Source organism: Podarcis tiliguerta (assembly GCF_965153285.1).
Source record: "Podarcis tiliguerta genome assembly, chromosome: 6".
NCBI lineage: Eukaryota > Metazoa > Chordata > Lepidosauria > Squamata > Lacertidae > Podarcis > Podarcis tiliguerta.
The window spans coordinates 79,921,987-79,933,169 of NC_139539.1; the positions used below are offsets into that span (position 1 = coordinate 79,921,987).

Here is an 11,183-nt window from a genome sequence, read left to right on the forward strand (position 1 = left end):
CTGAAAATAGAGTCAGAAAATGGCTTATCCAGTCAGTTTTGTCCCCAAGCAATTCTCTGTGATGACACAAAGGACCCAGAGGATGGACAGTGTGTATGTCATCCAAATGTTCTGACCTCCTGACATCATAATGAGGTGACCAGAGAGTGCTCAGTCTTCTTTCAGAATCCCATTACTCTTTGCTACCACTTTCTTAGACATTTCACTGAAGGTTTCAACCTCATCAGGGAAATTCTTCATTGGTGGGTTGGTTTTGAGTTACTCTGGTTCCGAAGTCACCATTACTTTGCTTTCTTTTTTCATACGCTTTTTCCAGAGGAGCTGCTTTTACTGTGGAGAAAATAAGGAGATCGCACACCTGAGCACAAGCATTACCCTGGCGTTGAAAACAATTTACTGATGCTGACAGGGCATCCTTGTCTCTTCCAACCCGTTGTTTGTGTAATGTTGTATTAAGATCTGCTCTGCTCATTCTGCACCAATTCTTTTATCTCAGACAGGAGGGACCCCCTTTGCTTTGCTTTGCTGTGATGTATGTGAACAGGGCCACAGAGGTTCTATTTGAAGGCCGGACTTTGTTTTAGTCCTTAATACTAGGATGGCAGTACAAAACATCTCTGCGGGTTTGCAAACCGTTTCAGTGCTGAATGCTGGTAACGCTTTCGTTCCCTCGATGCTATGCCAAACAAGGGTACTTCAAAAGACACGGTAAAAAAAGAAGCCTAGGCATAGGGTAGAAAGAAAGAACTGTACTGGTGCAAGAAAAGGAGAAGAAGTATATTCACAATGTCAGTCCTTGCAAAATGCAGTCACAAAAGGGGAATCCTCTATTCTGCTGAAGCATAATGAAGAACCGGCTGTTCTGTATTATTTCATTTCTTCTATGGACATGCTGCACATTCCAACATGGTAAGATATTAAGTTGAAAGACAAACATTTCATGCAGTGAAAGAGCAGGTGCACTCTCTTTTTAAAAAGAAATTATTTATTTCAGAAGACCTCTAGAACTAAGGCTAGGAGCTAAATTCAGGTCTGCGTTTTGGTCCGTTAAAGCTGTGGCATTCTGCAAATAATTCCATCAATAGTTCCAAGAATAATATGGTGTGGTGCTAAGCTGGTTTGCATGAATTTGTGTTTGCAGGGCCAATTGATAGGCAAGGACAGGGTATACAATGTGTTGCCTTCTCAATGTGTTGAGAGCCAGTGTGGTGTAGTGGTTTAGAGCAATAGACTCGTAATCTGGGGAACCGGGTTCGTGTCTCTGCTCCTCCACATGCAGCTGCTGGGTGACCTTGGGCCAGTCACACTTCTTTGAAGTCTCTCAGCCCCACTCACCTCACAGAGTGTTTGTTGTGGGGGAGGAAGGGAAAGGAGAATGTTAGCCGCTTTGAGACTCCTTCAGGGGAGTGATAAAGCGGGATATCAAATCCAAACTCTTCTATGTTGTGGGACTCCCACACCTATCAACCCCAACCAGGTAGGTCAACATAAAGAAATCACAGGATTCCAGCAACAGCTGGAGGGCATTCATCCTGGTCTTTAATTTTTTAAAAAATAGATTTTAACGTATTTTAAATTGCTGCAGCCAGTCCTGGGATCCGGTCATAAAGGCAGGTAAGAAATATAATTATGATTATGATTGCCCTGGGTTAGAAATTTAGGGGTAGTGATTATATTACATTTATTGAACAGATTTTATTATTATTATCACTATTGAATGATTCTGCTCTTATCTGCGAAATCTTGTGTTTATATCAACAAAATGCTTTGATATATAGGGCATTTTGTATGCCACTGCTGATAGTAATATTAATAATAATTTTATTATTTATATGCCGCCCATCTGACTGGGTTGCCCCAGCCACTATGGGCAGCTCCCAACAAAAATTTAAAAACACAATAAAGCATCAAAGCTTTCTGATACAGGGTTGCCTTCAGATGTCTTCTAAAAGTCAGATAGTTGTTTATTTCCTTGACATCTGATGGGAGGGTGTTCCACAGGGTGGGTGCCACTACTGAGAAGGCCCTCTGCCTGGTTCCCTGTAACTTCACTTATAGTAGTGAGGGAACCACCAGAAGGCCCTAGAAGTTGGACCTCAGTGTCTGGGCTCAACGATGGGGTTGGAGATGCTCCTTTAGTAAACTTCAACTTTTAGTGGTGCTGTACTGGCTATACATCAATGTGTTGCTATTGCTGTATATTCTGACTTTTGTTGTTGTGATGGTTGGCGTTGTGATGTATTGTTCCCATTGCTGTTAAAAACACTGGAATCCAATGGGATGACAATGATGTCATCCGGATGCTCCTTAAAAAGTGAGTGAGCCAAGGATGCTAATGCCTAGAGAAAAGAGCTGGTGTGGAAGTGACCTTTGATTTGTATTCAGGAACTTACAGCTTTGATCAATTATCATTCTACTTTGAAAAGGATTTTTTCTTTAGTGACTATGATGATGCTAAATGCCATTTCAGTGTGCACACCTGACATTGATTTTGGAGAAATCATAGAGAATAAAAGAGCTCAATATCTGGAACGTGACCGGTTACAGTACAAGTGCTTCCCTGGGTATGACTTGGAAGGGTCTGGCTGGATAACATGTAAGGAAGACGGATGGAGCCCTCGTCCAAAGTGTTTTGGTGAGTGGACTATTTCTGTCAACTTTTAAGTAACATGGATAGGGCACACTGTGAAACTGGATAACTCCAGCATTTGTGGATCATATGCACTTATCTCAAAATAAAATTATATTGCCGGAATTGGATTGGATATAGCACAACCCACCCCATAGCAATGGGGTAGCCACAATTACAGGAAATGGCTTTAACTGGCTAGCTAAACCAGGTGAAGGTAGCCAATGGGTCTCAAACCCGCAGTGAGCTACATGTGAAGACAGGCTCTGGTGGATTAAGCATACAAGGCCAATAGTGGGTCCAACGGTCAAGAAGGTGGTTTCTGCATGTGCTGTAGATGGGGCTTGTCAACCTGGGAAGGTAGCTTATCTAGGAGAAGGAAATCTCTGATCCTACTGGTGCCGCACATATTGCTCTGCTTTCCTTTGGACCACATCAGTGAAGCCAAGAGGCTGGTCTTGTCATTTGGGTAGCCCAGGACCTCCATACACACTGCCCAGGCTTGAACCCAGGGAGGTCATTTCAGTGCTGCTAATGTAGCAGTTTGACTTAGCTTCCATCTGAACATATGTAGGCACTCTACATCAGGGATGGGGAACCTGTAGCCCTCCAGATGCTGTTGGACAACGCCTAAATTCCCTGACATTTGGCCCTGTCAGCTGTGTCTGATGTTCAGCAACATCTGGAAGGCCACAGGTTAGCCACACCTGCTCTAGGTGATCAGGACTCCTGGTTTTATAGAAGTACCAATTGCATGGAGTGCTAATGCTAAATGTGCACAGGGATTGAAAAGGTTGTCCTGAATGCCTAAATCAGGCTTCCTCATCCTCGGCCCTCCAGATGTTTTTGGCCTACAACTCCCATGATCCCTAGCTAGCAGGACCAGTGGTCAGGGATGATGGGAACTGTAGTCTCAAAACATCTGGAGGGCCGAGGTTGAGGAAGCCTGGCCTAGATGTTGAGGGCTAGGACTAATGGACCAATGAGGCCAAAGGGAGCTGGAATCCAAAAACACTTAGAAGGATATACAGTGGTACCTCGCGTTACATACGCTTCAGGTTACATATGCTTCGGGTTACAGACTCCACTAACCTCGGGTTAAGAACTTTACCTCAGGATGAGAACAGAAATCGCACAACGGCAGCAGTGGGAGGCCCCATTAGCTAAAGTGGTGCTTCAAGTTAAGGATAGTTTCAGGTTAAGAACGGACCTCCGGAACGAATTAAGTACTTAACCCGAGGTACACTGTAATCTGAAAAGGGATATAATATAAAAAATATCATTTGAACCCAAGTTAATATGTGGGTTTATTTTCATTCAGAATTGAGCAAAAGCTGGATGTCATTTGTAGGCCATAGATTTATAAGCTACTCCTAGGGATGCAATTAATCTAAAGTCAGACCTGGAAGGCTGAATAGGAGAAGCCAATTCCAAAGATGACCCCGTCTCTTTCTTCCTTTTCTTTCAGCACCCTGCCCTATCACAAAACAACAGCTGGAAGCCAGAAACCTGCTTTTGTACGGTGGGCAAAAACATTCAGAATTGATTAGAAATGCACATACATTGGAATTCATATGCATGAAAGGATACATAATAATCTCTCCTTCTGTGAGAACATGCGTTGATGGGAACTTGGATCTGCCATCCTGTAACCCTGTCGGTAACTGCATTGATAATGCTATTTCACATCACTTGGGTGGTTTATCTGAAGGGCATGGGGGGGGGGTGTTTCTGCTGTGTTTGACCTGACCTGCTGACACCATCAAATTTTGGCTCTGCTTTTGCCTGGGTTCAGTGCAAAATGGGTCTTTGCTTTATGCAGAAAACCCATGAGCACATCACCTTCCAGTTTAAAAGCATCTCCCAGTACCTTCTCCCATTTGCTTGGATAGCCTCTAAATCCCTTAATCTCCTACCAATGAGCTGAAATCATCATCATCATAATGATAATTGGATCCAGCTGTTGTTGTTGTGTAAAATGACCTTTAAAAAATCCTATTGGATTGCTTACACAAACCACTGCTGGATGCCTATGGAAGTGAAAACAAACCTTTCTAAGTGAGGTTAAATTCATCTGCCTAGTTTTGTTGTCACCAAAGTCAGGAAATGCAAGCTACAGTGGTACCTCAGAGTTAAGAACTTAATTCGTTCTGGAGGTCTATTCTTAACCTGAAGCACCACTTTAGCTAATGGGACCTCCTGCTGCCGCCGTGCCACCGGAGCACGATTTCGGTTCTCATCCTGAAGCAAGTTCTTAACCCGAGGTACTATTTCTGGGTTAGCAGAGTCTGTAACCTGAAACATCTGTAACCTGAAGCGTCTGTAACCTGAGGTACCACTGTATTTAGTTGCAGTGTCTATGTTTTTATTGTTTTACCTCTGGGAAGGAGGAACAGGGTAAGAAGAGGATGGGAGTCTGGTGAGGTATTTGGAAAGGCTTTGCGGGTCAGATTTAGCCTGTGAGCTGCTAGCTCCCCACCCCTTCGTAGTAGTGGACATGACTATGAGCTTGATATGGAAACAAACAAGCTCATACCTTCCAACATTTCTCCAATGAAAATAGGGATGCTTAATTCAATAATAGTAAGAGTAAGAGTAGTAGTAATAGTAGTAGTGGTAACAACAACAACAACAAGAATACCCCAGCCACTCTGGGCAGCTTTCAACATACATAAAAGCATAATAAAATGATACAGGGCTGCCTTCAGATGTCTTCTAAAGGTTGTACTGTATAGTTACTTATCTTCTTGGCCTGGGGGGTCATGTAACTCCATACTGTCCAACATTTATCTGATGAAAATAGGGATGTCCTAAGGAAAAGCAGGACATTCCGGGATTAAAACAGAAACCAGGACAGCTTCTGTAAATCCAGGACTGTCCTTAGAAAACAGGGACACTAGGAGGGTTTACAAGCTACCTGAGACATATGTGCAGAGGTTTTATATTGACCTTGTCAGGTGGAAGCAACCAAAGGACGATTGCTACTCTGGTAGCATTTAAATCAGACTTTTGCCTTGATCAAAATTCACCTCCCTTTCCCTCACAGAGCCCTGTGCTATCTTACTCAATGAAACAGGAAGCTAGTAAACAGAAGAACGTATGAGAATATTTTTTTATAATGCACTTACATTGATGATTCGATTGCAAGCCAGAACATGTCATTTCAAAAACCTTTCCACGTCTGTTTTTACGCGCCACTGCAAACCAAAGTGTAATGTGCGCTTAGTTTGAACTGGCTGGTAGGGACTGTGCCTCTTACCATGAAGTAACTTTTGACAACGATCATATATGCCTTGAGATCGGAGACCACAGGTGTTAGAGATTTATGGGCAACAGAGGTGTGGCACATGCCTCCAGCATCACACAGAGATGTTAGATGCTAGAAAGGGCATTCATAAGATAACTTACCTATTCTACCGTTATAACATATGTTATTCCATTGGGTCATTCCAGTGTCTGACCAAGAGACTTCCATCACTGGTGACATCCCTGCCGGTGCCACCACTTCCAAGAATCTGCTGCTGCTAGCATCAGATCTCTCCACACCAGGTACCAGAATGATGCAATGCCCCCTGTTACCCATTAGGCTGGAATAGGGATGGAACGATCTGCCAGTCCCTCAGTTTCTCATTTTTCTCAGTCTTAAGTTCATGGGGCAAAACTCAGCTGAGAGGGGTGTCCTAAAACAGGGAAGAAGGGATTAAACAACCCTCCCATATTGCCGCTGCTCCAGTCAAATTTGCAGTCCCCTTCTTGTGCAATAGATTTTCAATTAAAAAAAACACTGGAAGATCATATCACTGATCTCCATTGCAATGCATTTTGAGCTGAGGCTAAGTGCTTGCAGGATGGCAGCCACTGTTGATTGCTGGGGTGGCTAGTTTGCATTCTAGAATGATCATTTAATTTTAAAAGCCATGTGGTGGTGGTTATATGTTGCAACTACTGAGCGGTATTGAGGAAGACATTAACCGTACTTCCTAAAATTCCTTTTTTCTGTTTCACCACAAGTGATGTGCACTGCCCCAGAAATAGGTGGCGGCAACTTCTTTCCTGTAAAGAGTCAGTACAAATTTGAGGAAGTGATCTCTGCTAAATGTAATCAGGGATATCAGCTGGAAAGCCGCAAGAGCTCTTTTAAATGTACAAAGTATGGCTGGTTACCATCTCCAAAGTGTGTACGTAAGTAATTTTCATGTTGTAGTATTTCCCCCCCCCCCATGCAGTGTTAATCTCAATGACTGATAATGGAATCTGTTTTGTATTTTTGATGGTTTTTCATCTACTTTCCCCCAAGCTGTGTGTTACGTACTGAAGCTCTCATCCTGGGCCAGCAGGGGGATACTGTAGATAGTTCAGGTCCACTATGCAAATAAGGGATCGAAAGTGACGTTCAGTGATTGGATAGTTACAGAAAATGGTTACTGTTGAGTTCTAGTGGAGCTCTATATAAGCAGGCTGCCTGAACCCTTCAGTTCAGTTCTGACCTGTGAATAAACAAGAGCTGTTCGAAGAATCGCTGTGTCGTCTGATATGTTCACCCACAATTTAACAGTGTGTTTATATCATATGCCAGGGCCATCATTCTGAATTTGCCGCTTGTATGGTTTTAAGTACCAGCTCCTCTCTGAACCATAAACCCCACCTCCAGTTCTTAAATCCACTGGCACACTAAACAAGTTGTCTATACTGAATTGTTCAAACAAAGAACCATGAAGAGAGAGCAATGGTATTGGCTTGGCTCAAGGCCTTACATTCCCAATCCAACAAATTGTGGATACATGCAGTGGAAGCCATTTGACTTCTGAGGTGCATTCGAAAATGGAAGCCATTCAAAAACCCAAACGTTCAGCAACGGAGACATTCAAAAACCGAGGTACCACAGTATCACTACACAATTATGTTGATCCTCGTGGAAAACCATTCCAGTATCAGAGCCACATTACTGGGACCAATATCAGAGCCACATTACAGGTTCCATAAAAATAATAGGAAATATTCACAATTCACAGAGTTTAGGACTGTCGACTCAATGGGGCTATTAGGCTAACATTGGAAAAACCTGCATAAACAAACAGAATCGAGTACCGTCAAGCAAAATAACTGAAGGTGTTTATCTGTTTTAACAGTTTCTGTTTTATCTCTTTCAAAGCAAAGCAATGTGATTATCCCCATATAGAGAATGGAGCACTATCTTGGTCCAACACATACTACAGCGACGTCTATTTTCCAAAAAAGGAGGGACAGACAATTAGTTTCAGATGCAAGCACGGCTTTCTGCCAAAAAATAAAAAGTACTGGTATAGAATTAGATGCACCAAGTTGGGCTGGGATCCAGAACCGAAATGCTTCAGTAAGTGTATGTTTCTCTTATTCTCCTTGAGCTAAGAAGGCACCAGCAACATTAATGATGGCTGCTGAGGTGCTTTCAAAGCGTTAGTCTACCTAAGATGGAAGTAGCATATAAGTCAAAAGCAGGGCTGACCCGTTCTATTTCGTCACCTGAGTCAAAACAGAAAGGTTCCACTCCTGCTCTGCTGTTCCTCTGTCAAAGCCTCACTTAGTGGGGTTGCATGGCTGTAGCTTCCAGGATGTGGCAAGATCTTATGAGAGATTGGCAAGATATTGCCGGAACCCAGAAGCTGGATGCAACTGAAGGCTGCCATAGCTCCCTGGTTCTGGCACCTTCCTTCTATGTTTTTCCCACCTGACATTTCAAACTTGCTTGTAAATATGAGAGAGCCAGTGTGGTGTAGCGGTTAAGAGCGATAGACTCGTAATCTGGTGAACCGAGTTCGCTTCCCCACTCCTCCACATGCAGCTGCTGGGTGACCTTGGGCCAGTCACACTTCTCTGAAGTCTCTCAGCCCCACTCACCTCACAGAGTGTTTGTTGTGGGGGAGGAAGGGAAAGGAGAACGTTAGCCACTTTGAGACTTCTTTGGGTAGTGATAAAGCGGGATATCAAATCCAAACTCTTCTTCTTCTATGACCCCTTTCTTGGCATTTCGAATCCCTTGCGCAACGAGGGAGATTTGGGATGCGCGTGCGAGTCCCCACCCACTCCTTATCACATGAATAGGGCTAGAATTTACAAACATTCATTCCAAACCTTCTTTATGACAATCCCTGTGTGCGCGCGCCATGATTCTGCAGGCATGCCTAAAAAGCACTGAATATCGTATTGGGTGTAGCAGAATGTAGCATTTGGAGAATCTTTGTTCTTTAATTTTTTTAAAAAGTGAGTTTCTTAGGAACTTATACTAGGAAGTTGCCTTATACTAAGCAAGAGACTCTTGGTCAGTATTGCACAGTGTGATGTCATTCAATATTTGACAGTGGATTTCCATGATTTCATACAGTGGCCTATTCCATAGCTGAACCAGGTATGAACCAAATGTATTTTGCATACTGTTCTCTAATAAAGGTTTTGTACACATTTCCTCTCTTTACATTCATGCACATGTATTCGTTTTGCCTTTAGGACAATGCACCCCTCCTAAACCCTTGCCACATGGTGAAGTAATTTACGGCTCTAAGAATAACTTCATCGAGGGTGATAACGTTTCGTTTCGTTGTGATGCAGGCTATCAACCTGAAAATCAAGCAACGGCCACGTGTACAAAAAATGACTGGTCGCCTACTCCAAGTTGTTCCTCCATGTGTAAGCTTTACTTGATAACTGATTGATACACCTCGGATTGTGGATACAGCCTGATTCTGCCTTAAACAAACCACATTATCTCCATGCCCTTACTGCCATGATAGTTCTGTGCCAACAAATTCCTTTAATAAGGTTTTTTGGGGACATGGAATAGAACTGCAATGCATCTGGGCTGACTTAAGGCCCATCCACGCTCCTGTTTGTCCCATGATTTCTAAGCAGGGGTTGGAGACAATTTTCTTTTGTCCCACTGCTTTCCCTGGGAAAACCCATTGTTTACTGCTGAATCGGAACAAACACCAATCTGCAGAAAACTCGACAGATGTTTGTTCCGATTCAGCAGTAAACAGCAGGTCTTTCTGGGCAAAGTGGTGGGGCGAAAGAAAAACCTATAGGACCTAGATATCATGGGACAAACAGATATGTGGACGAGCCCTTAGCTTTCAGTGTGATCCTATAAATCCTTTATGTAAAGTGGCACATTTCTGTATGCGCACTGCAGCTCAAACAGGAAATTAGATTAGGTTTCATAAATGGTTCCATAGCAATCTGCTCAGATTTATGAGACCAGAGGCTCAGTCCTGTGGTCTAGGCAAGATGGTTGCCACTGACTTGGATAGATATGAGCAAGTAGTATTCAGCGAGAGAGGAACTTCAGAAATGTTATATGCTATTTGGCAGGATTCTGGCCCACCCCAGTGGCTAATCATTTGTGACCTCCAACCTGTATAGGCAATGGATTTGTTTCTTCTCTCTTCCCCATCTGGATGGGAATTGGCGGATGGTTTATTTATTACCTCAAAAAAGGATTAAAATTCCAATAACAGTTAAATAACAACAGGTGGCTGCTACTGCTGTGCTCCCTTAGTAGAAATATTATAGTTTGCTAAACCAGTTGCCTTTCTGAATCTCAACTGAGGGACAAGGAGGGATATTCACAGCTTGGACACTAGGCTAATGGCTTTGGGTTGACTTGCTACCATAAGAGATAATGAGCAATCAAAACCAAGACTCAGAAATACTGAACATGATGCCCGGCTGATGTTGGATTATATTTCTCATGAGCCCTGAGCAGATCAGGGATATTGGGAGGAGCTCCAGGAACACACAAAGAGCATCATTTTAGCTATCCTTGCTCTGCTGAAAGGGTGTCAATTTGTATAAAATATGGGTCGGGGGAGGAAAGTTCTGCCCCCACAACATTTGAATAGCAATGCCTATCCATTTTTGGGAGGCAGCCCCCTCAAATATTTTATTTTTTGGGGGGGGGGGGGGCAAAGGGACCTTGGCCCCTTAGGAGTTGGCTCCTGTGCTCTGCTAACTGTACAGTGAATGTTCTCAATTTGTTCCCATCAGCAAGCCTCATTTCACAACACGTTTTAGTGCTGCACGCTAGGACAGTAGTACCTCAGGTTAAGAACTTAATTCGTCTGGAGGTCTGTTCTTAACCTGAAACTGTTCTTAACCTGAGGTACCACTTTAGCTAATGGGGCCTCCCGCTGCTGCCGCTGCACGATTTCTGTTCTCACCCTGAAGCAAAGTTCTTAACCCAAGTTACTATTTCTGGGTTAGAGGAGTCTGTAACCTGAAGCATCTGTAACCTGAAGCGTCTGTAACCTGAGGTACCACTGTATAAAGAACCTAACCTATGTTGTATTTCTTCAACCCGCCCCCCATAACATTACAGCTGGATCCAGATTTGAGAGAAGACTTCAGTAGGTCAACCTCACCAGTGCCTGGAGATTAATGTATATATGCTATTTATTTTTATATGATTTGAATTCTTTCTTAATTTTTTATTGTTATGGATGTTGCTTGTTTGTATTCATGCTGTTAGCTGCCTTGTGTAGAAAGTCACAGTACAAATAAATTATTTTTTTAATATAAAAAA

At 43.0% G+C, this 11,183-nt stretch overlaps 1 protein-coding gene across 7 annotated transcripts; it reads left to right on the top strand.

Annotated features, from left to right (window-relative positions):
- Positions 1-18: 18 nt before the first annotated feature.
- Positions 19-11,183, top strand: LOC310679736 (complement factor H-like). 7 transcript variants are annotated; one of them, XM_083445372.1, is made up of 9 exons: positions 25-242; positions 810-909; positions 2,427-2,635; positions 4,098-4,289; positions 6,083-6,178; positions 6,641-6,811; positions 7,782-7,982; positions 9,113-9,292; positions 10,980-11,183. In XM_083445372.1, exons 2-9 carry the CDS (start codon positions 884-886, stop codon positions 11,009-11,011), a joined length of 1,107 nt encoding a protein of 368 aa, XP_083301498.1. In that variant the 5' UTR covers positions 25-242; positions 810-883; the 3' UTR covers positions 11,012-11,183. The 7 variants fall into 7 exon arrangements, with proteins under 7 accessions (XP_083301503.1, XP_083301502.1, XP_083301501.1 ...); XM_083445374.1 differs by having other exon boundaries at positions 26-242; positions 2,471-2,635; XM_083445377.1 differs by having other exon boundaries at positions 19-909; positions 6,641-6,807; positions 7,809-7,982; positions 9,215-9,292.